Source organism: Pantherophis guttatus, chromosome 1 (assembly GCF_059756535.1).
Source record: "Pantherophis guttatus breed Tessera chromosome 1, ASM5975653v1, whole genome shotgun sequence".
Lineage (NCBI taxonomy): Eukaryota > Metazoa > Chordata > Lepidosauria > Squamata > Colubridae > Pantherophis > Pantherophis guttatus.
The window spans coordinates 21,553,810-21,579,211 of record NC_142063.1 but is presented as its reverse complement, the minus strand read 5'-3'; the positions used below and the strand labels follow the sequence as shown (position 1 = coordinate 21,579,211).

The 25,402-nt window shown below is 40.2% G+C and overlaps 1 protein-coding gene across 1 annotated transcript; it reads right to left on the bottom strand.

Annotated features, from left to right (window-relative positions):
* Positions 1-11,232: 11,232 nt before the first annotated feature.
* On the bottom strand, positions 11,233-24,235 carry LSM4 (LSM4 homolog, U6 small nuclear RNA and mRNA degradation associated). Its single transcript, XM_034437628.3, has 5 exons — positions 23,961-24,235; positions 21,923-21,964; positions 17,819-17,917; positions 15,626-15,809; positions 11,233-12,441 (listed from the first exon to the last, which is right to left on the bottom strand). The coding sequence occupies exons 1-5, from the start codon at positions 23,961-23,963 to the stop codon at positions 12,350-12,352; spliced, it is 420 nt and encodes a 139-aa protein (XP_034293519.1). The 5' UTR covers positions 23,964-24,235; the 3' UTR covers positions 11,233-12,349.
* Positions 24,236-25,402: the final 1,167 nt, after the last annotated feature.

The window sequence follows — 25,402 nt, the reverse complement described above, 5'->3', positions numbered from 1 at the left end:
CCCTTCCATTCCCTACCATCCAGTCAGAGCTGAAAAAGCTGTTGGATGAAAAGGAAATCATCTTTAAAGAAAAACCAGAAAGTCCAGTTGCCTCTTGGGAAAAAAAACACTTTTGGGACTTCGGGAAGGAGCTTTGCCATCTGGCCTGGGGATCCAGCTGTATGGTATGGAGTCTGCAAAATGACTACAGGTAGTTCTTGACTTACAACAGTTCATTCAGTGACTGCTCACAGTTACAGTGATATTGAAAAAATGAATTAGTGCCACATCCCCATGATTATGGGATCAAAATTCAGGCGCTTGGGAATTGACTCATGATGGTTGCAGAGTCCTGGGATCATGCGATTACTTTTTGTGACCTTCTGATAAGCAAAGTCTATGGGGAAGCCAGAATCACTTAATAGCCCTGTTACTAGCTTAAGAACTGCAATGATTCACTTAAAAAACAACTGGCAAGAAAGATCGTAAAATGGGGCAAAATTCACTTAACAAATGTTTCACTTAGCAACAGAAATTTTGGGCTCAATTGTGGTTGTAAATCAACCTGTGTACTATTAGTGAGATTGATTATAAGTCCTGCAGTTTATGTTGTTTATTGGCTTTTGGCTTTTTATAATTTTTGATTAATTTATATTGTTTTCTTGTGCCTGTAAGTCACCATCATATATATGAGATGGGTGGCCATATAAATTAAAAGGGGACATGTTTGATGTAACTTGTTCCTTCAAGATATTGAAGGTACTTTTAGCAGTGTGTCAGTGTTACTCATTAGGAGAATGTTAAGTATCTACAGGAAAACTTCAAAGACCAAAGTGAAACAGGATTCTTTTGAAAAGGCAGTTAGATAACTTTCTAAATCCTACAAAAGTGCTGTTCGAAAGGAGTGATTCCCTGAGGGAGATCTTCTTTTCTTGCACCTCTCTGGAAAAAAAGGTTGGATCACTAAATTTCTTAAAAAACTAGAACCGAAGCAGATTAACAAGAACTAGTTCAGTTCCTCTGCTAGATGTGAACAGAAAGGCCTCAAGGCATGCTGCTGTTTGCAGTTCAGAGGTAGGTAACCTGAAATCCTCAAACTACACAAACTTGCAAAACCAAAACCCTTGAAAATCGCAGGCAGGATTTCTGATAAATTCAAGGAAGGAGATACACAGAAATGAGCATAAGCCCTAAATGAGATCTAGTGGCTGAGCCACTTTTTGCTGAATTCATCCAGGCTGCTTAGCTTTGCTCAGTGCAGTGAGGTAAATACAAAGAGATCTGGCGTAATGCAGACCGGGGTTTATGACAAACATGGTCCAGAGTTAAACTTATCCATGCTTTAAAGTATGAAACCATTTTGCATGACATACTGAATCATAAACTAAGCACATGGGCTGATTCATGCAACATGCAAATGAAAGTTACATTGGCCGTGTAGCTAAGAGTGTCTTCTGGAGATCTGACCTACCTAAATGTTAAATGTGCAGTCACATGCACATACACATAGTTGTTGCTTTTTTTCCAGAAGAGGCCATATGGATGCTGCTGAGCTGCTGCTTTGAATCCCGGCTAGCCGGCAGGCGTGTTGCTGTGGGAAAAGGGTGGATGTGAGATCATATCTCAGCAGGCAGGCCAACCGGCGGGTGGGAGGCCTCAGCAGCTGGCTTTAATCCGAGGCAGCACACACCCAGAGTTAAAGCATGGAAAATCTATGGCGCCTGCTTGCTTTCCAAGGGAGATGGAAAACAGGCAGATGCCTGAGAAACAAGGCACCGGCTAACACAACTTTGTTTCACAGCTCCCCGGGGAATCGCATTAGTTGTGAATTCTGCATACTTGCATTGGGGAGTTGTTGAAAGAATATTTCCTCTGTCCTAAAACAGCTTATTTCTAGTAAAGGTTCTAAGGAATGGTGGGATTCTTACATCTTAAGTCCCCAAATCAGTGCTGTGAAAGGTAGGAGTGTTACTAGACTGCGGGATGCCGATGACAGCTTGTGCAGCTGTATTTTTATCAGAAATACTACTGACTTCTAATCTCAGAATTGCTGCAAGAGGAACAAGGATCCCGAATACAGAATGACTGGCTGGATTTGTGCATTGAGCAAAGCCGTGATGTGATTTTGGTTGACTTTTAATTAACTTTTTTGATGTATATGGCCACTCAGATACATCATTCTGAGCAGCTAGCAGGATTAAAATATACAGTCTATAAAGTATAGAGTCTTTGACTTACAGCCATTCGTTCAGCAACTGTTTGAAGTTACAACTGCACTAAAAGAAATGACTTGCGAGCAGCCCTCACATTATGGCCATTGCAATATCCCCACATAATCATAATTTGGACATTTGGAAGCTGGCATATATTTATGACAGTTGTAGCATCCCAGACAGCTTCTGATAAGCAAAGTCAATGGAGAAAGCTGGATTCACTTAACCGTGTGATTCAGTCAAAATTTTACCATGACTTACTTAACAACCACCTTGCTTGGTAATGGAAATTTTGGTTCCAGTTGTGGTCATCAGCATTAGAAGCACTACCTCTAATCCTTAAAATGCAGCGACTGAACCCTTCTACAGTATTAGATCCCTGAAGTTCTGAGAAGAACCTCAGAGTTTGTCATTTATAAGTTCCATAATCTCCACAGTCTTTCCATAATGTAGTTTTGGACCTGTTGCTGAACTACAATTCCCAGCGGCATCAATGAATGTAAGTTGTTAGGCTCTACAGAGTGCTCTACACCCTGCTGGTTGGTAACACAACAACAATATCCTTAACATAAGTTATGAAGGAAGATATGGAAATTTGTAATGCAGCCACATCTAGTGGTTCTCAGATTTCCAACCTTGCCTTAGAGAAAAATTTCTCAACCTTGGCAACTTTAAGATGTGTGGACTTCGACTCTCAGGATTTCCCAGCCAGCGCAGAGTTGAAGTCCACAGACCCTTGAAGTTGCCAAGGTTGAGTCACATTACATTACAGCAGAGGTCTTCAAACATGGCAGCTTTAAGACTTGTGGACTTCAACTCCCAGAATTCTCCAGCCAGCATAGCTGGAATAGAATTCTGGGAGTTGAAGTCCACAAGTCTTAAAGCTGCCAAGTTTGAAAACCTCTGCATTAGAAGAACAACGGTTTAAAATGCTATTAAACAGGTAATACTGTACTGGCTGATATTTGTTTGCTTTATTATTTATATGTTGCTAGTGGTTACGATCTAGGTTGAGCAACCATGAAAACTGACAGAAAAGTATTAGGCAATAATTGTATTTTTTTAAAAGTATGATTTACTTACTTACTTGAGAAAATACTCTTGGGAAAAGAGAATCCTGTAGTCATGTGGAAGATCCTTGCTCTGGCAATCCAGGCATGGGGATACTGTGGTGTGCCTGATGTTAGTTATTCAGCAGCCCTAATGAAGATGAGAAATGGCAAAATGGGCAAAATGGTGCTCAGATTTTATTCCCTCATTTCACATACCAATCAGAGATAAGACTTTCATTTATTTTAGGCACACTTAATATGCATCCTGCTTGCTATAGTTTGTTGAATAAGCCACAACTAACTCATACCAAACCACAAACCAATAGTTTATAAATTCTTGGTGATACGTTAAGGGCAGCCAGAGCGTGGAATAGTTTTAGTCTATATTGACCAGTGTTTTTCAATCTCAAAAGTTTAAGATGGGATTTCGGATGCTAGCTGGAGAATTCTGGGAGTTGAAGTCCATCCATCTTAAAAGTTGTTGAGGTCGAGAAACAACTGGGGTTAGTAGCCCTTTCCAACATATGATCTCAGGGTAGATACATCAAATTTTATTTGAAAGGTTGCATGGAAAAATTAAAACACACTTGCAAAAGATGTGTCATAATTATTCTAATTTGCAGAGGGAAACCGAGGTAAAAAAACCAGCCATAATCTCTTAACAGGTTGTGAGATCTTGGTTGGGACACATCAACTTAAAAAACCTGCAGATCTTCTTTGCTCCAAAAGACAAATAACTTTCTCCCCATTTTTCCATTCCAGAGAGTTTGGAGGTGAGGAGATGGGGATGGTGGAAGACAAATAGGTGCAAACATAGTTCTAGGCCCTTTGGAGTATTTTTCCACATACAGATTCTATAGAGAATAAGGAATTACAGACACAGGCAAGACTGAGCCATTTAGGGCGAGGAAGTCCTAAGTCCTAAATGAAGCCTTCCCAGGCTCCACCCTTGTTCTGGGGAAAATACCAGCTACCCCATAATTAGTGAGCTAAGACAGGTTTTGTGGCTGGACAGGCAGGTTCAGACTTTCCATGTGATACAAAACAATCCCCTACCCCGCCCCTCACAAAATGTACCTGTACTGGTGTTTAGCTAGCAAAAAGAAGATATTGTACCATTCCCTTGCCTTCCCAACCTAAAAATGTCCCATTTGTGGGTCTTGTACGAATGGTGTGACTAGAAAAAGACATTTATGCATACTTAGCTGGATCTTACACAAAGTTTGAAGAGTTTTTTTTTTTTTAAGGCAACCTCTACAATTTATGTACCACTTGTCAAGTTATCACTTTCCCAGATCTTCCTTTGCCCATGTGGCATTCTGTTCATGTTTTATGCTTGATATAGCATCCTGCAGGGATCTTACACTTGTTACGCAGCCCTTGTGTTTTTCATCAAGATTAAAGGGAAGGAACACGGGGAAGTTAGAAATGGAAAATGAGGCTGCTGAAACCCTGTAAGTTTCATGAATATGCAGGATAAATATATACCAAAACTTAAAATCGAGAAGCCTTCGTTATCTTTCAGAGTTTAGATCAGGGGTCTCCAATCTTGGCCATTTTAAGACTCGTGGACTTCAACTCCCAGAATTCCTCAGCCAGTTTTGCTTTGCTGGCTGAGGAATTCTGGGAGTTGAAGTCCATGAGTCTTAAAGTGGCCAAGATTGGAGACACACACACATACACACACACACCCCGTTTAGATGTTTGTGATCCTTCTGCATTGTCAATCATCAGTGAGCTTTGTGGAAAGGTAGCTTGAACCAGAGGCCGCCATTTATTAAGAAAATTATGGAATGTGCCAAAATGAGTAAATTGACATTTGAAATTAGAGAACAAGAAGATAAACAATATCCCAAAGATATGGGATTTATTTTACCAATGGCTAGATAATAAAACATGGAAATGAAATATAAAATGAATGTTAGAATATAATATGTGAAACTAATATTTTTTTTGGAATGATAATGCCGTTGTTAAATAAATGGCAAATGAGAATAATGATATAAAGATATATATCAGGTGGATAATATGAGAAATTAGATAATTAGTAAAATATGATTATGGGGAAGAAGCACAAGGGATTTGTAACCGATCGACACACTGCTTGAAATTGTAATGGATGAAGGATGTTTTATGTTTTGTTTAAAAATAAAAACATTTTGCAAATTAAACATTTTGCCATTAAACCTTTGTGACTTGTGGGACACACCCACAGCTTGCCTTAGAGGTTTCGGGAGGGCCCCAATTGCTGTTGCAGGAATGTGAGCCTCCTTTTAATGAGGGATACCACCCCCATTAAGGTATTCAGATTCCAAATGGATGCAAGTGTTCCAGCCCAATACACTGCATCCTGATGCAAGTTTTAAGGAGCCCCTCTCGATGGCAGATTCTCACCCAGCCTTGGGCCTCCTTTTGCACATGTTGCACCCACCCTCTCCCTCCCTCTTAGTAGAGGTGGTTAAGAAAGCTTCCAGGGCCTTTAATCTGTTGCAGGCCTCTCTCCTGGATCTCTGCCAGGGATGAGAGCAGCCGCAATGGGAGGGAGGGAAGGCAGGAAAGCCAGCCCTGCTTCAATCAGAATTCTAGTTTTAATTGCACAGGCACCCGGTAATTAAAACACAGGCGTTTCCAGCTCAACCCTCCCTCCCCTCCTCAAAAATTTTGGCAATAATTCGCGGTGGTGTCTAAGGCAACCAGGTTCTGTTGAAGCCATAGGGATATCTTGGGATCAAGAACTGCCACGAGCTGTGATGGTTTGGGGATCCAGAATTTTGTAGAGGGCTTTATTATGCAGAGATGCAAAATTCTAACATAATATTATCACGATACAGTACAGGTGGTCCTCAATTTATAACCATTTGCTTAGCGAACGGCAGTCAAAAAAGTAACTTACAACTAGTCCTTGCACTTATGACCATTGCGACATCCTCACAGTCACATGATAAAAATTTGGGCACTTGGCAATCAACGTGTATTTACAATGACTGCAGCTTCCTGGATCATTTGATTGTTGTTGTGACCTTCCCAGCTGTCTTCTAACAAGCAATGTTAATTGGGGAAGTCAGATTCGCTTAATAACTTCAGTGATTCATTTAACAAACATGGCAAAAAAGTCATTAAAGAGATCATTCCCCTCTTATCGGTACTATAGTTATTCTGTTGCTTTGCAGCTTCTGCACCAGAGAAAAGTTCCTTGTGTGTCTATTCACACTTGGCCAAATAAAAAGTATTCAATTCATAAAATCAGACTTGCAACTCAGATAACAAAATCCTTGTTTTGCAACGGAGATTCTAGTCCCAATTGTGGTTGTAAATCCTGTACAGCGGTTTGTAATTTGGAACTTTTAACACATACAAAATAAATCTGGGTAATTAAGCCCATGATGAATATTTTTATTTTTAAAATGTATTTTGAAAAAGTTAACAAAAGGTAGCAAGCATTTGCAATTCACAGTCATTGTAATGTTGTTTCCTATTGGGCCATCAGAGCCAAATCCCTGCTTTTCTTACTGTATGTTATGGATGTTATGGCCTCTCATGAATGTACTGTGTTTTCCCGAAAATAAGACCGTCTTATATTTTTTTGAACCCGAAATAAGCGCTTGGCCTTATATTTGGGGAGGTCTTATTATTTTGGGGCGTGTGGAGCAAGATGGGGCTCCTCTTGCCGTTTACCCGATTTCCAGCTCTGCGCTTAAATATTTTCGGGGAGGGCTTATTTTCGGGGGAGGCTTGTTTCAGCGCATGCGCTCGAAAGCCCTTTGGGCTTATTATCACGGGATGTCTTATTTTTGGGGAAACAGGGTAATAACACAAAATATGCAACATTTTAAAGTTTAATTCAAACCCGATTAATAGTAAGGTTAAAACAAGAGCAAATGAACTAGATAACCAATTCTTAGAAATTCTCTGAGTCAGAAAACATGAGAGCTAGAAACTTAGATAATAGATTTAAGTATCTGCACTGCTTCTCCCAAAGACCTTTAAACAGCACCTGACAGTATACATCAGGGCCACACCCACTGCACTTTGGAATTAATAGGGACATTTAAAAATGCTGCTTTTAAATTGGGGGGTGGGGAGTTGCAAAGAAAAAGAACAGTTCAGAAATTCATGTTTCCATGTTTCTGTTTTAAAAGATTTTCACCTCATCCTTCAAAATTTTCTAGAGAAGTTTGTTTGACTAAAGCTCTACTGTATTTCATTCATTCATTGTCCCAGTAATATGCTGGTCAACAGAATGTCCATTTTTAAAGACACCGCTACTGTGTGAAACCCCAAAGGCAAACCTATGAATCTTTTTGTCTCGAAGCCAAAGGATGCCTTTGTCATATGCCTTTCAAACCTCATCATGCCTCCAGTTCAGCAGCAGCCCTAAAGGTTATTGGAGCCTTGTACTTAGTTGACACTTAGCCAACTACTGCACTATACTTAGAACTGGATATAAAAGAGCCGAGTGTGCTCTTAGTCATCCCTTTGATTTAAGATGCACACATTCAAGGCTAAGAGCACAACATGGATGGACTTACATGGGAAGGCTGCTCAAGAAATCTAGCTCTTAGGAGGGGCCCCTAAGGTCACCCAGCTACCCGTGTTTCCCTGAAAATAAGACCGGGTCTTATAGTAATTTTTACTTCAAAAGACACATTAGGGCTGATTTTCCTGTTAGGTCTTATTTTTGGGGAAATACGGTACTAAATACGGTCCGTCTGGCTGACGCTCTTAATTGGGGCTTATTTTGGGGTAATGCTTATATTATGAGCATCCTGAAAAATCATGCTAGGACTTATTTTCTGGTTGGTTCTTATTTTCGGGGAAACACGGTATCTGACTGGCTCAGGGGTTGTCTATAACTCCTTCTGGGACAGTTAAATCCAGTTTTTGGATTGGCAAGACAGAAATGTACTCTTGACCAGATCCTCAACCTTTTCCTGGTGTAAATGCATCTATCTTTACTCGAGTTGTTAGAGCTCTGTTCTCCCCATCACAATTTAGAAGCTGGGAAGAGGGCTGGCTTCACATCACTCCAGACAGATTGTCCTCCATTGTTCAACCCACCTGGATGCTTACTGACCAAACAAGGCCAGCTCAATTGATACTTTATTTTCAACATGTCTCTGCCAGGGAGACCATTTTACAGCTTTTTAGGACAAATCCTTTTCCTTGTGTTCCTTCTGGTATTCTTAATTTGTGTTGTACTGGCCTCTAAGGAAGGCAGTAGAAAAAAAAAAAAGATTATTCTGTTGAATACTAGTATGCGGAAGAAAATAGGTAGTCCTTGAATTATGACCACAATTGAGCCCAAAATATCTGTTGCCAAGTGAAACATTCGTTAAGTTAGTTTTGTCCCATTTCACAACCTTCCTTACCACAGTTGTTAAGTGAATCCCTCCAGTTATTAAGTTAGTGACAGGGTTGTTAAGTAAATCTGGCTTCCCCATTGACTCTGCTTGTCCGAAGGCTGCAAAAGGTGATCATATGACCCCGGGACATTTCAACGGCCATAAATATGAGTCGGTTGCCAAACTTCTGAATTTTGATCATGTAACCATGAGGATGCTACAATGTTTGTGTGAAAAACGATGTCACTTTTTTTAGTGCTGTTGTAACTTTGAACGGTCACTAAACGAACTGTTGTAAGTCGAGGGCTACCTGTACTCACTGCTGTCAACAAGATTTGGGAACGTAGGAAAATAATCCAGCTCTACTCAACAGCTTCTTAAAATCTCCATAGCTAACCCAAAAGTGCTTTTTTCAAGAGGCACTCAACTAGACTTTCTGGTTTTCCTTTGACGACGTTTTGCTTCTCAGTTGCTGGAGTTTCAACAAAGGAAAATACTTTTTACGAACCTGATGCATCTGGCTTGACCAGTGCTAAAGAAAAGATGCTTGAAATGGCCAAGCAAGGCTTCTTCCCAAATGGAGAAGGCCTGGAAAACATCTGCCCGATTTAAGCAGGTAGCCTCTTCGTGTACGGGAGCATTCACCTGCTGTTTTTGTGGGCATCTCATCAAGACGGGCAAAGCGGCTGAGGCTGAGCAGGTGCCAAGAGCAAAGGCAGAACTCTCTCTCCTGCTGTACTCCAGGGTTCAGGGTGAGCTTTCTACGTACGTTTTTTCAAACTGCAGTTTCCTTGGAGCACAGCCTGAAGGCTTTTTAGGCTGTGGTGGCTAACCATAATGCATCAGGAAAGGAAGAACAACATTAATAAAAATAAAGAGGGAGGGAGGGAGGGAAGGATTGAGACATGATTATTTTTAGTTACTTAACACAGGCTTCCAAGTATTTGTACAGCTCCTCCTCTTGTGCAGCTATTCTAGACGCAGACCTGGGGAGGAGTGAGTGAGTCACCACACAGCTGAGCCAGCACCAGGCCTGCAAAAGCAAGTCTGAAGAAAATGCTCTTGGGGGAGGCACCTGCACCCCACCTCTCCCGCCCCCCCGAAACAAAGGGCAAACAAAGAAAGAGCAACAGAAAAGCTGGTTCTCCTTGAGGGTCATACCATGTGGTGCGTTTTGCTTACAGGAGAGGGACTGTATTGTGCCTGCAACCCCATTGCCTCACACACAGAAACAATGCATTCCAGATTAAGAGAACAGCAAGAGGTGGTAGCATTTGAAATGTGGATTTACAGGCGGCTGTTACATATAAGATGGGTTGACAAAATCAGAAATGAGGAGGTGATACACCGCCTGGGAAAGCCAAGGGAAATAATCAAAACCATAAAAAAGGCAAAAGAATATTTTGGACATATGATGCGACACCTGGAAAAAATACGGCATCCTTCACTTAATCCTCCAGGGGAAGGTTGAAGGCAAACGAGGTCCAGGCAGAAGAACATCAAGGCTTCAAAACCTAAGGGACTGGTTTGGAAAAAACTCAGCAGCACTTTTCTGTGTGGCTGTTGATAAAAATAGGATCGCCAACATCCGATGACGGATATGGCACAAGAAGAAGTGGTAACACCAGATTCCGGCTAGGAAAGAATTAAATTTTCTGGAATCACTATTTGCATTTGCCCTGCCACCCCCCACCCCTAAAAATCATATACAGGTAAGTTAAGTCTCCAATTTATAACCATAATGGAATGGAATTTCCCTTGTAAGTCATGACGGTTATAAGTAGAGACACTCAAGTAACCAACCCATGTTTTAACATTTTTTATTTGAAGTGGTCATTAAGCAAACCCATTTTCTGCAATGGGCGTTTTTTGCCAGAAACCAGAGGTAAATACTGGTTTCTGGCAAAACAAAAAACCCCCCAATAATCAATCTCACCATTGATCTCACCATTGCGATCTTGTGAGATCCGGCCATGAGCGATGTGTATGGGTTTTTAATGTCTCTTATTGTATATTGTTTATACTGTCTTTGTTGTAAGCCGCGCAGAGTCCTCGGAGAGTTGGGCGGCATAGAAATACGAATAATAAATACGAATAATAAATAAATTGTGGTCATATGAACTTGAAGATGTTGCAGACGGCCATAAATGCAGACTAGTTGCTGAGTGCCCAAAATGTAATCAAGTGACTCGTGGGGTGGAGGTGGGAAGCAGCCATCAGAACTTCAAATGCAAGTCATAAAAACCTTTGGGGTAGGGATAGGGTCTGTTGTAACTTCAAATGATTGCTAAGTGACCGGCCATAAATTGAGGATTACCTGTAATAACTTTCATAGCAAATAAGACTCCCAAATGACATGAATGCTGTCCTTCCCATCTGTAAGAAAAGATGCAGTCCCATTTTCCTACTGAAGAAAAAGGAGGCCTCAAAAACAAGACAACATTCACTTAGAGTTTTCAAAGGTAGAAAGTAAACAAGATCCGTCCAAGAGAAAAAAAATATGCTACATGCAAGAGAAGAAATCCGGCACAGGCCAGGCAAAAGGGAGCTTGCCTATTCTTGAGTGTTATTACTATACCTGGAGAACATTTCTACAGGGCCCCTCATTAACATTCTCACCCCCTTTTCTAAAACATACACACACAGTAACAGATAAAACTTTATTCCACTTGTAACAGACAGCAGGCCAAAAACGTGTAAAAATGTTTTTACCCAAAATATTGTAGCTGCTTTTTTTTTAATCAGTATTGACTAATGGGTTGTCTTAAGTGCTGCTTCTAAAACGGTATTTTTGAAACTCATCTGAAATCCCATTTTTAGCCCCCCCCCCCTTTCAGCTGAGGCACCTAATTCCATTTAGGACACTTTGAAGCATATTGTGTGTGGAACTTGTGAAATTTCACTTCCTGTGTGTGGATCACTAGCAAAGTTAGTCAGAACGGATGGAGCCAGACCTTTGAAGGACAGCTTTTTTCTAAATCTTGCCTTAGTTTGAGGCTCGTCATGGGTTACGGATGTTCTCTTTTTGGGCTACAGAAAACCTGCTCCATGTGGGTGAGGGAGGCCACAGTTCAGTTGTTTAAAACAGAAGTTCAGCACTGAAAATAGTCTCTATAAGTCACTGATGGTATTATTTCTCAAACTGGGCGAAAAAGTAAATTTTTGAAAGATGAAGTTGTTAGAGAGGTAATTCCCTCTTCAAAGTAATCCAATCTTTTAAAAAACGATCTCGCTGCGCAATAAAAAGATCGCGAGGTAAGCTGTTTCATTGCTTTAATTCTTCTCCCCAGCTAGGAGGAAAAAACCAACATTCACTCCCCAGCTACTAAATGCTGGGAACTTTTGGCTACCAAGAACCCACGATTGCAGATCTTCTGCACAACACAATCAATTTTTTTTTTTTGTTCGCTTAAATGCATTTCATGGTTTATCAATTAGAATGAAACGGCTCACACAAAAACTGCACATTACCTCTCCAATTTCAAAAACGTGAACTTGGCTAAGCTAGTCATTTTACCGTAGTAATTCCAAGAAGGAGGGAGTCAGTTGAGCACTACTCTCCATCGGTGCCCACTCAAACGGAAGCTAAAATACATGTTTGAGTGGTAAAACACCTGTAAACCCTCATAAGATGCCAAATATCCCAGTTATTCACATTTTTAAAAAAGTACAACTTTGTTTTGTTAAGGGGAGACAGCAAACCAGTATGTCCCAATGACATAGCATCTGGGCGCAGAGCACTCCCTGGCCACAGTTCAGCTTCTCACTGCTTTGCTGCTTGTCTCCCTGGCTTCTTTTCTTGCTGTCCTCGACCACTCCCTTGGATTCCTCCTCGACCACGACCTCCAAACACTCCTGTAAACAGAAAGGGAAGCGTTAACTCAGGGAGGGAGAGACTTGGAGGCAATGCCATCCACACCGCACACTATGATGAGCAACTACATATCAACCAGATATCAACCCTCTGAGATCAATCTCTGCAAGGTTTTTATGACTTTATGAGTATTGATCAACACTGTCAGGGTTCAGGTGCTTTGTTTAACAATTGGTTGCTGGATAAGCCACTTAAATTTATTACATTTTTATCTCAACTTTAATTTACTTTCTGAGCAACTCAAGGTAGTGGACATAAATATTCTTCCCTTCTCCTATTTTGCCCACAACAACCCTGTAAGGTGGGATAGATGGATTGAAAAAGTCAGCCAACTTTCTTGCCTGAGGCAGGACTAGAACTCGCCATCTCCTGGTTTCTAGGCCAGCACTTAGCATGCTCCATAATGTAGGAAGAATCTTGCTGGACCAAACAATCTAAACTTGTTGCCAATAGGTGCCAGAAACATGCATCCAGGCTAAAGAAACTCACTGCCTCCTCCTATCCTGTTTCCTCCAAAATAAGACATCCCCTGATAATAAGCCCAATTGGGCTTTTGAGCACATGGCAGTAAGACCAAGCGCTTATTTCAGGGTTCAAAAAATATAAGACAGGGTCTTATTTTCGGGGAAACACGGTACTTGCCCTCCAACTTTTGGTATTAAGAGAAAGAATGCTCAAGCAGGACACCCTATACCAGGGGTATCAAACTCAAGGCCTGGGGGCTGGATCCGGCCCACGGGGTACTTAAATCTGGTCCATGGGGCCACCGTGGAAACAGCAAAGGACCGGCCTGCGGTGCCTCTGCCAGCAAAAATGGAGCTCGGGACGGCTGCATGTGGCCCTCGCAAGCTCTGTTTTTGCTGGCAGAGGGTCACAGGAGGCTGTTGTAGCTGAAAACAGAGCTTGGGAGCCTGTTTTCGCTGGCAGAGCGCTCAGGCTGCTACAGGCGTCTTCAATATGCCCACCCTGGCCACAGCCCCCCTGGCTCCCCGAGGTCAAACACAACTCTGATGTGGGCCTCAATGAAATCGAGTTTGACACCCCTGCCCTATACCATTCATGGCTGCCCAGTCTCTTCTTAAAAACCTCCACAGTTTTCTAAGAAGAGGAGCACCCACAGCTTCTGGAAGTAAGCTATTCCACTGATTTACTGGTTGATGAGCTTGAGCCAAATTTTCAGTGCCATTGAGAGTTACTGCTCTTGTAATATCCTAGGAAAGTAACATGTGAACTTCCAAATGCCTCCAGAGAAGACTTTTTGAGTTAAACTGCAAGGATACTAATGATTTATCTTTTAAACAATTCTTATGCCAATTACCGTATTTTTCAGAGTATAAGATGCACCGGAGTATAAAATGCACCTTAGTTTTTGGGGAGGAAAATAAGAAAAAAGCTGATTGGCAGGTGGATCGGCCTCCTGGAATACCCTCGATCAGCTGTTCCCAGAGGTGAATTTTAGCAACAGGTTCCTTGGTTGTGAGCTCTGTGCCTTGCTTTTTTTGGCTTTTTTTTTTGCCTCTGAAACAAAGCTTTAGAAAAAAAGCCTCTGAAGCTCTGTTTGGGGGCTTCTTTTCTGAAGCTTCGTTTCTGATGCTTTTTTCAGCCTCTGAAACCTCAGTTTGAGAAGCTGGGCAGGGCTACATTCGGAGTATAAAACGCACCCAGATTTTCACCCTCTTTTTTGGGGGAAAAAGGTGTGTCTTATACTCCAAAAAATACGGTATATGTAGCTAACAAAAAGGGAGGAATGTACTCTGTCTTGAAACTTGCAGTATATAAGGGGAAAATGACAACTGGAAGAACATTTGTTTTGCCCTCTCAGTCTCCTCCTTTAGAGGAAATACGGCCAAGCTGAGACATAAATATAGATGATTCAGGAAAAGGAGTAGATAGAGCGATTTTCCTCTTCTTCAAATTATGATGATCTGATAAAACTGCTGGCAAGTACGGCAGATGAAAAGGAACTTCACACAGCATCTAATTTATGGAGTTCACTGTTAGATGACTTTAGTATTTATGGAGATCTTCTGAGGAGTAGTAACAGAACACTCCACCTCTATTGACAACTGCCCTAAATACTAAAGAGCTGAAATGTAATATATTCCAGATGTAACATCAGCTATGTTTACTGGAAGGCTGTATCCTACACTTTGCTACAAGAACTGAAGCAAGGGGATACTAATCCAATCCCTTACATTGGCCAGAGGCTGAATAGCTACAGAATTTGCTTTACCATTCCTGCTATAGAGCTAAGCTCCTATTGAAACAGAGGTGAATGGGTAAGACTGGTAACTTTGCTTAGTCAGGATTAATTTAGTCAGGATTTCCTAAATAAACCATGTTATGACTTCAAACAAAAACCTATCTAAAAGCAACACATTATGGCTTAGTAAGGCTTGGTAAGGCCCCACTTGGAATTTTGCATTCAGTTTTGGTCGCCATGATGTAAAAAAGATGTTGAAACTCTCGAAAGAGTGCAGAGAAGAGCAACAAAGATGATTAGGGGACTGGAGGCTAAAACATATGAAGAACGGTTGCAGGAACTGAGTATGTCTATTTTAATGAAAAGACTAGGGGAGACATGATAGCAGTGTTCCAATATCTCAGGGGTTGCCACAAAGAAGAGGGAATCAAACTATTCTCCAAAGCACCTGAGGGCAGGACAAGAAGCAATGGGTGGAAACTAATCAAGGAGAGAACTTAGAACTAAGGAGAAATTTCCTGACAGTTAGAACAATTAATCAGTGGAACAACTTGACTCCAGAAGTTGTGAGTGCTCCAACACTGGAAGTTTTTAAGAAGATGTTGGAAACCATTTGTCTGAAGTGGTGTAGGGTTTCCTGCCTGGGCAGGGTGTTGGACTAGAAGACCTCCAAGGTCCCTTCCAACTCTGCTATTCTATTCTATTCTATTCTATTCTATTCTATTCTATTCTATTCTATTCTATTCTATTCTATTCTATTCTTCTATTCTATTCTATTCTATTCTATTCTATTCTATTCTATTCTATTCTATTCTATTCTATTCTATTCTATTCTATTCTATTGCAAAGTTTGAATGGGATTGTTCAGGAAGTTTTCAACCCCACTGCTGCAAGTGTTGAGATTTTAATGACCTTGAAAAGCAGTTTCCAAACTTCTTCTAAAGATTAAAAAGAGGACTTACCTCGCCCAGGGCCACCAATGCCACGACCTTTCTGCTGCTTCTGTTGCTGCATCCCACCACGACCCCTGCCTTTGGAGACCACCTCTTCTTTCACCATATCAATGATCTCATCAGGAATACGCAGGTATTTGATGGTGCTGCCACGGATGTAACATTCAGGCATCCTCCAGAATTTATCTCCATCCTTTCCAAGAAAATACACAAGAAAGGAAGATGCAGCATCAGACTGTTGTTACTCTCATTAGCCTGGATTTTGAATGTTGAATTATGTTTATTTATTCCTTATCATTTTACAAAACAACGGTCCAATTAAAAATCAGTATCATGGAAAGATACACCTAATATTTTTCTGAGTCTTCCAAAAATAACAATGTTCCTTATGTCAGATGTATGTCAAAAGTTGTCTTTGTCATATTAAAAATGAGTTTGACAGGGGGAATTCTCACTGCCTCCCCATTGTTTGTGACCCATTAATATTATGTTTTGTCTTTCTGAACCAAATATTGTTTTTCTCTCTCAAATTTCTTTCTGTCAAAAAGCAAAATGTTTTTATTTCCCAAAAAGGCTATCAAGGCCCAGTGAATTTGGTATCTGGAGGAAGAAGTCAGGCTGACAGCACCACCTAGTGGGCAACTAGCAAATATAAAATAAGGGGTCCTTGATGCTCTCTGAGCTTGCTTGTTTACTTGCAGATGTTTCATTACCCAAACCAGGTAACATCATCAGTGCTAGTAAGGACTGTTGTTTGCTGTGAGTTTATATTCTGTTTGTGTGGCTGTTTACAGCCCAACCAAAAAATCTCTTAAGACCACCCCTACCCACACAGAATATAAACTTGCAGCAAACAATTACTAGCACTGATGATGTTACCTAGTTAGGGTAAGGTATTGGTTATTACCTTTAAAGCCCTACATGGCTCAGGGCCAGGCTATCTTCGAGACCACCTTCTACCGCATAGCTCCCAGCGACCGGTAAGATCCCACAGAGTTGGTCTCCTCCGGGTCCCGTCAGCTAAACAATGCCGGCTGGAGGGCCTGCAGGGGAGGGCCTTCTCTGTGGCTGCCCCAGCTCTCTGGAACCAGTTACCTCCTGAGATCCGGACTACCCCCACCCTATTGGCCTTCCGGAAAGCGGTGAAGACCTGGCTTTTCCGGCAGGGCTGGGGCCATTGATCTCGCTGTTGCAATCTTGCAAGATCCGGCCATGAATGGTGTGCATGGGCTTTTAATGTTTTTAAAATATTTTTTAATAATTTTCCTATGTCTTTGTTGTATTGTTTTTTGCTGTAAGCTGCCCAGAGTCCCTTGGGAGTTGGGCGGCATAGAAATTCAATAAATTAAATTAAATTAAAATTAAATTAATGAAACGTCTGCAAGAAAGCAAGCAAGCTCAGAGAGCACCAAGGACCCCTCATTTTAGCCCTGAGCTACAAATATTCTCCTTTATTGGTACAAATATAAAATATTCAGAAACAGAACTAGGTTAACCAAGACTGAGTTATAGGTAGCACTCGACTAATGCCTTATTTGCTTAGAATAGAATAGAATAGAATAGAATAGAATAGAATAGAATAGAATAGAATAGAATAGAATAGAATTTTTATTGGTTGAGTATGATTGGACACACAAGGAATTTGTCTTTGGTGCATATGCTCTCAGTGTACATAAAATAAAAGATACGTTCATCAAGAATCATAAGGTACAACACTTAATGATAGTCATAGGTTAGAAATAAGCAATCAGGAAACAATATCAATATAAATCGTAAGGATACCAGCAACAAGGTTACAATCATACAGTCATAAGTGGGAGGAGATGGGTGATGGGAACGGTGAGAAGATGAGAAGATTAATAGTAGTGCAGACTTAAATGTCCAGAGTTAACACGGCACTGAAAAAAATTGACATACAACTGGTCCTCGCACTTACTGCTGCCCTGGTGACATGATTGCATTTGTGACTTTCTGAACAAGCAAAATGGATGGGAAAAGTCAGGTTTGCTTACAACCACGTGATTCATTTCATGACCCTGGTGATTCGCTTAACTGCAGCAACAAAGGTCAAAGTTCAAGAATTCCTAAAGCCTATATAATTCTTTTCTACATGATCATTCTTCTGATTTCATTTCTGTCCTCCTACTTTCTAAAAATTAGCAGTCGGCATCCATAACAGAAAAGCAGAGGAGTTGTCCTTACCCTTGATGTACAGATAACTTCTCGAAGATTGATGTTCATCCAGTTATCACAGCTAACCAAGTGACCGTTGTAAGTTTCACCATTTTTGAGCTCCACCAGCTGAAAAGGCAAAACAGGCAATATAACAAGATCACAGAGAGTACAGTAGTGTAATTCCATTAAGAAATAGTTCATTCTTGTAAAACAAAAAGCCGTGTCCTTCCTCACCCATTGCTATTTCCTCCATACATACAAACGTATCTAATAATAGGAGCCGAGGTGGCGCAGTGGTTAGAGTGCAGCACTGTAGGCTACTGTGCTACAGTACAATAGCCTACCTGCAGTTCGGCAGATCGAATCTCACCGGTTCAATGTTGACTCAGCCTTCCATCCTTCCCAGGTGGGTAAAATGAGGACCCAGATTGTTGGGGGCAATAGGCTGACTCTGTAAACCGCTTAGAGAGGGCTGTGAAGCACTATGAAGCGGTATATAAGTCTAAGTGCTATTGCTATTGCTAATAAGGTATTGCCTTTCAGAGGAAGGCACCACAGTTATTAGATGGTAATATTTAACAAGCAAGTACTGGAGTGCATAACATCAGACAAATCACTAGAAGGCAAAATCGCAAAATCTCACTTATTTTGACTATGTCATGCAGGAGAAAACAATTAGGTTTGGAAGAGTTAACGGGAAAGGGAAACTAGGCTGCCGAAGAACACCGTAGCTGGACACCATCAAAGCTGACAGCAGCCAGAGCACAGAACAACTCAAAGAAGTAGCCAAGACATGAAGATGTAGAGAGACTTGGCCCATAGTATCGCCAAAAGTCGGACAGGACTAACTGAATATCATCATCATCATCATCATCATCATCATCATCATCATCATCATCATTTAACACACACAAACGTTACATCATAAGTTTAACAAAATATTGTTAGGAAAAAAACTTTTGTGCACAATTTCAGACTCTATTTGGAAACGTCTGCCAACCTCCCCACCCATCACTGGGGAGGATTCCAATTAATTTTTCTCTTGACAAATGCATTTTTTTTTTCACCCAGTGAATTCAGTTTCATAGGAGCATTTAATTCGAGAGGTGACTTCAGAACAACTTTTTTGAATGTTGCAGTCCTGAAAACAAAATAGGCCATGTGTACCAAGGGTGCATTTTTTCCAAAAGGCAACTGGACTTTGTTTTTCCTTGAAGATGTTTCACTTCTCATCCAAGAAACTTCTTCAGGAGACATTTAGGCCCTGCATACTATAATTTTGAGTGTTTTGACTGTTTCGCATACTGCAACTGGACTTTTAAATAGCATTTTTTCAGCCTAGTTCTTGTCATTGCTTCAGAGTGGATGGGAACATCTGGGATTTACTGACACAAAATAGCATAGGGCCCAGTGAATATGAGGGACTAGATTCCACAGCTGGGAAAACTGGGACATACATAGGACTGTGCATCTCATTTAGTGGTTGTTAAAAGTTAGTGAATTCTTTGGAATTTCCAATATTTCTGCATAAATATACCCAAAACATAATGTCTTCTCCATATTTCCTAAAACTAAAGAGAACCCAATTAAACAAATGAGTCCAAAACATGACATTTGTCCATTTATTTATTGAGGAAAATAATCCAAAGCTACATATCGAAAATTCAAAAAGGTTCACAAAAGTTTAAGCACCACAGTAGATCAATGCACAACAACTATGATAATGTTGGTTGGGTCTGGTGAATTTTTATTTATTTTTAAATTTGATTTATATGCCGCCCTTCTCCGGAGACTCAGGGCAGCTTACAGTGCGTTAAGCAATAGCCTTCATAGTTTTGTATATTTATACAAAGTCAGCTTATTGCTCCCATAATCTGGGTCCTCATTTTACCTACTTTAGAAAGGATGGAAGGCTGAGTCAATCTTAAGCCTGGTGAGATTTGAACTTGCAGTAACTGCAGGCAGCAGATGTAAGTGGATGTTAATTAGTCTGCTGAGCCACCAGAGCTCAGAGAGAGATGCTTCCACAACACACGTAAAAATATAATTATTTGCATTTGGGCTGCACTGCTAAATTTAGCTGATGTGTGTGCATGCTTTTGTACCTCATCAGCAATTATGTATTTTTTTTAATAGCTAAGAGCCCTATCTTAAGCAAAAGTAGCAGTGAGGACCAATATAGGGGTTTTATTTGGCTGCCCCTGGTAGGAACTGTACTGTCTCCAAGATTCAGTTGCAATTCAAGGTGCAAGGGATCACCTTTAAAGACTTGCATATCTCCAAGCTGAATCTAGCCATTGGATAAGGGACTCACTGGGGGAACTCAACACTGAAGGAATGCCATCTTGAGGGGCTCTGGGCTTGAGCTTGCTCAACAATGGCTTTCCTCCTTTGGGACAACCTCCTCTCAGATATCCAGACCATCCTCTATTTTCTGACATCATTAAACATCTGGGTCTTCAAAAAGGCATTAGGAGATGAGTAAGATCATGCTCCACTTGAACATCTGTGCATCAGATAGACTTCATTATAATTAAGATTAAAAACAAGAATACATTATCGCATTATAATTATATTCTGCTACCAGTCCAACACACAGGAATTTACACAATAGAAAGCAAATTTAAAGTATCCATAGTTATAAAAACAAACTTCCTGTCAATTGAAATAACAAAGCAACAAAACGAAAAGGAAAAAAATGGGGTTGACAGGTTAAAATGCTCTTGAAAATGGATCTATTTTCGATAATTTCCCTATATGTACTCCAGGATGGCAGCAACCTGATCTCTGCAGGGAGACTTTTCCAGAAAACTGGTACTGCCACTGAGAAGCAATGCCTCTTGCTTTATTTGTGTTTTTCTCCTGATGGATCTGATAGATCAGATTAGTTCAGACTGGAACAGGAAAATCTCTAAGTACACAAATGCTGACCCATGAAAAATGTTATAGTTCAAAAACCAGTATCACCATGGCATTAACAATGCAAGCCATTCAAAATGTCTGGGAATGGAACAATGTATAAGTTATAATAAACGCTTAAATTAGCATACTACATGCTATCAATCACACTGTTAAGCACTTTTTATGATTTCAAAAATTTCCATCTATGGGCCACTAAATGAGCAAGTTTGATATTCAGGAAATTAACACTATAATGTATATTATATCATTAAGAGTATTTTCATTTTAACATTTTCAGATTGCTTCTCTGTTTTTTGTTATAATTTTGGAAACTTTGTTCTCATCTTTGAAAAGATGAGATTGTATTATTGGTCTTCTACATGTTACGTATCTTTATATTTTAGATTACCCAGGAAAATATTTGTAATATAGCATATAAAGAATGGTTTAAAATGAATGCAGAGTGCTTACATTTAAAAAGTATTATATATAAATGCATTGCTTTGCATATTTATATTACTGAAAATCTTTACAGGCCAATAGATATGGAAGCATAATGTACAATAAATTGGCCAAAGAAATATTATTTTCTAAAATTGTACTAATTTATTCCTTTGAAAAAACCAAAGCACTGTTAGCAAATTTCCATTTAGACACTAATTGGAACAATAGCTTTACTAAGCATTAAATATTTGCAGGTTATTCTCTGATCCTAGCATAAGATATATAAAAGATAGAAGTCATAAAAAGCATCAAGAGCTACAGCAAATACAGGTAGTCCTCAACTTACAAAAGTTCTTTTAGTGACCGTTCAAAGTTACAATGGCACTGAAAAAAGTGATTTATGACTGTTTTTCACACTTATGACCATTGCAACATCTCCATGGTTATGTGATTAAAATTCAGACACTTGGCAACTGACTCATATTTATGATGTTTGCAGTGGCCCAGGGTCATATTGCGACCTTCCGACAAGCAAAGTCAATGGGGAAGCCAGATTCACTCAACAACCATGTTACTAACTTAATGACTGCAGTGATTCACTTAACAAGTGGCAAGAGAGGTTGTAAAATGGGGCAAAACTCCCTTAACAAATGTCACAGCAACAGAAATTTTGGACTCAATTGTGGTCGTAAATTGAAGAATACTTGTACTTTGGAACTTCCAAAAAGCTTTCTTTACAAATAAGACTTACAACTTTGATCCTAATAACTAAGTCTGATAACTTACCATTGGGTGGTTCTGTGCCGTTTTCAGCAAGGATAGTGGAAGCTGTAAGAGAGAAAGTTCAACAGCTTGAGAAACATACCCAGTGTATAAATAAGCTTCCAGAGCAATGTCATCTTGTAGGTTTTTTTTACAATATTTTCTGTCCCTCTTGTCAGGAGACTGCCTCACACAAGTACTCCTCCTCCTCCTAACAGAAGAAGAAACGGCATGTTTCATCCCCTCCTAATTTCAAGTTCCTAACATAAAAATTCATCTGGATCAAAAACCATCTTCTTATTGTAGCCTATTCCCATTATGGTTCACAAAACACCTCCAACAACAGCATCAACAGAATGGAAAGACAATTGCCTTGTTTTATTGTGTGTTCATGAGCAGCACAGTTTTCAAATGGACCATCTCTGAAGATCAAGGTTTTCATGGCCAACAACCACTGACAAATTCTTAGAATTTAACTGAGGTATTTTAAGGTGGAAATAAGTTTCAACCAAGCCCTCCGCTCTAACGTTTATGAAGAAAATATCCTTTCACTGCTATTCTTTAAGCAGCTAGACTAAAGAGTTCTCCATACACCAGCAGATCATGCCTTTCACTGCCAAATTTGGTTAACCATAATGGTATTAATCCAATAATCATTTTTATATTTTGAAAAGTAGGTCCACATAGTCTCAATTTCTAAAACTATATTGGAAGAAGTCAAATTAAGAACAATGGACAGACCAAAATTGTATTTAATCCAACATCAATAGTATTTTTTTGGCCAACAGACCAAAATTGCATTTAATCTCACATCATAAACAGATGACGATGTGAAGCTGTACAAACACCAAAATCTTCTTGCTCATGCTAAAGCAGGATTTATTTCCAGGAAAATCCTTCAATTAATTATCTTCACAGTAAACCGTAAAATAATCAAGAGTAATATTAGCAGGTTCTCTAAAGTCTAACAATGTGAAGCAGTGGTAAAATCCAAATGTTTTTACTATCGGTTCTGTGGGCGTGGCTTGGTGGGCGTGGTGTGGCTTGGTGGGCGTGGCAAGGGAAGGATACTGCAAAACTCCATTCCCACCCCACTCCAGGGGAAGGATACTGCAAAATCCCCTTTCCCTCCCTCCTGGGGGAAGGATATTACAAAATCTCCATTCCCACCCTACTCTGGGGCCTGCCAGAGGTGGTATTTGCCAGTTCTCTGAACTACTCAAAATTTCTGCTACCAGTTCTCCAGAACCTGCTGGATTTCACCCCTGATGTGAAGGATGTGTGTTTGTGTTTTATTATAGTTATAACATACACGGAAGATGGCCTTTAATTTCGTTGTACTGAGGTGCAATGAGAATAAAGTAAACTAAAACAAGACGTATGGTAATACTAATTTGAGATGCTTTAAACCTATCTCTTAATATACATTTTTTTCCAGCGAAGCCTTTTTTATACCTATAAAAAGCAGCACTATAAAACCAAACAGCTACAGACCGAATTAAAACTCGAGAGAAATATCTACAGCTTAAATAACACTTCATTTTCCTGTTTCATGCAAAAACTACTCTCTCAACAAGCTGCCCCCCCCCATTCTTTACACCCTGCTTTACACCAGGCTCCAATTACACAACCCCATGCTACTACTCAGTGAGTCTTACTCACGAAGTAAGAAACAGCCTAGCCCAGGGGTGGGCAAATGTGGCCCTTTTACAACCTGTGGACTTCAACTCCCAGAATTCCTGAGACAGCCAAGCTGTCTCAGGAATTCTGGGAGTTGAAGTCCACAGGTTGTAAAAGGGCCATAGTTGCCCCCACCCCCTGGCCTAGCCACATTTTACAAAGGGGCGATCCTAAATAATTCACGCCTGGAGAGTCTCTAAGCCTCCTTAAAGGGCAGGACAACATTATTCTTACAAGTAAACGGGGCTGGGATAAGTAAGCCCCAATTATCCTTAAGTAACAGCGAGGCTAGTTAAATTTAATTCGTATTTTTAAGTCTTATTCTTAAACAGAAACAATTTTTGCTCCCTTTCCCCCCCTCCCCCCCATTTGCAAGTCTCACCATCCTTCTATCCGCGATGCCACAGGAACGTCAACTTCCACTTCCGCCTGCCGGACTTCCGCCCGCCTTAAGCCAAGACTTAGTTCTATAGCCAATCAGCATATAGTGCCGGACGTCCAATGAGAAGCTTCCGTCCAGGCTCTTTGAAATTCAATCCTAAAGGAGATTTACAGTATTTTTATCCCTACTGTAGCGCATGCCTCGTGGGAGGGAGGGAAGGAGGATAATACCCACAATGCAACGCAAGCCGTAACTAGGATCTTCGGCTTCCATCTGACGGAGGAATGATCTGCGCTTGCGCACCAGGGCTTATCCTATACATGTGCAATATTATTTTTCATATGTGTGTGTGTGTGTGGAGAGTTTCTGTGTTTTCTTTTGCCTCTATTCAAGGAGAAAGTTTGTTTAAATAAAACTGTACTTTCTGCAGTCGTGTATAAATAATAACGTGCATGCAAAATATTTTGATGTAATTCTATACCTTGTAGGATTTATAACATTACTTTGTAAGAACCCTACAGGTGAATACTTCAGAGTTTTGCAACCCCTTTTCCGTGACAAAAGAAAATAGTTACAGATTTGCTATGATGTCACTCAACATAGTCTAGCATAATAAATATAGCAATAATTTAGCAAATGATACATACAGTACTAAAATTGAAATTGAAAGAATTTATCCAAAATAACAACCATGCATTGTGCTGCTGTGGATCAGAGATATAGCATTTCTAATTGATGTCTTAACATTTCACTATATAATAAATATAGTATAGTATAGTATAATATAATATAGTATAGTATAATATAATATAAACATATTTTATTATATTATATTATATTATATTAATTATATTATTATATCAGTGAATTCCAGCAGGTTCTGACAGGTTCTGGAGAACCGGTAGCGAAATTTTGAGCACTTCGGAGAACCCAGATTGTGGGGGCAATAAGCTGACTTTGTATAAATATACAAAAGTATGAAGGCTATTACTTAACGCATTGTAAGCCGCCCTGAGTCTCCGGAGAAGGACGGCATATACATCAAATCAAAAACAAACAAACAAACAAAAACCTGGCAAATGCCACCTCTGGCTGGGAATGGGGTGGGAATGGAGATTTTGCAGGATCCTTTCCCTGGAGTGAGTTGGGAATGGAGATTTTGCAGGATCCTTTCCTTGCCACGCCCACCAAGCCATGCCCACCAAACCATACCACAGAACCAATAGCAAAAAAAATTGGATTTCACCACTGATATATATAATATATAATATATCTCAAGACTTAAAATGGACACCTAACATCAAAAACGTCATCAAAAAAAGCACAACAAAGAATGTTCTTTCTGCGCCAACTCGGAAAGCTCAAACTGCCCAAAGAGCTGCTGATTCAGTTCTACAGAGGAATTATTGAGTCTGTCATCTGCACCTCCATAACTGTCTGGT

Coding starts and splice junctions, on each gene's coding strand:
- LSM4 (XM_034437628.3), bottom strand. Junction 15,810..17,818: donor AAGTTATCTGTACATCAAGG/GTAAGGACAACT, acceptor TTTCTTGGAAAG/GATGGAGATAAATTCTGGAG. Junction 12,442..15,625: donor CATTGGTGGCCCTGGGCGAG/GTAAGTCCTCTT, acceptor TTCTGTTTACAG/GAGTGTTTGGAGGTCGTGGT.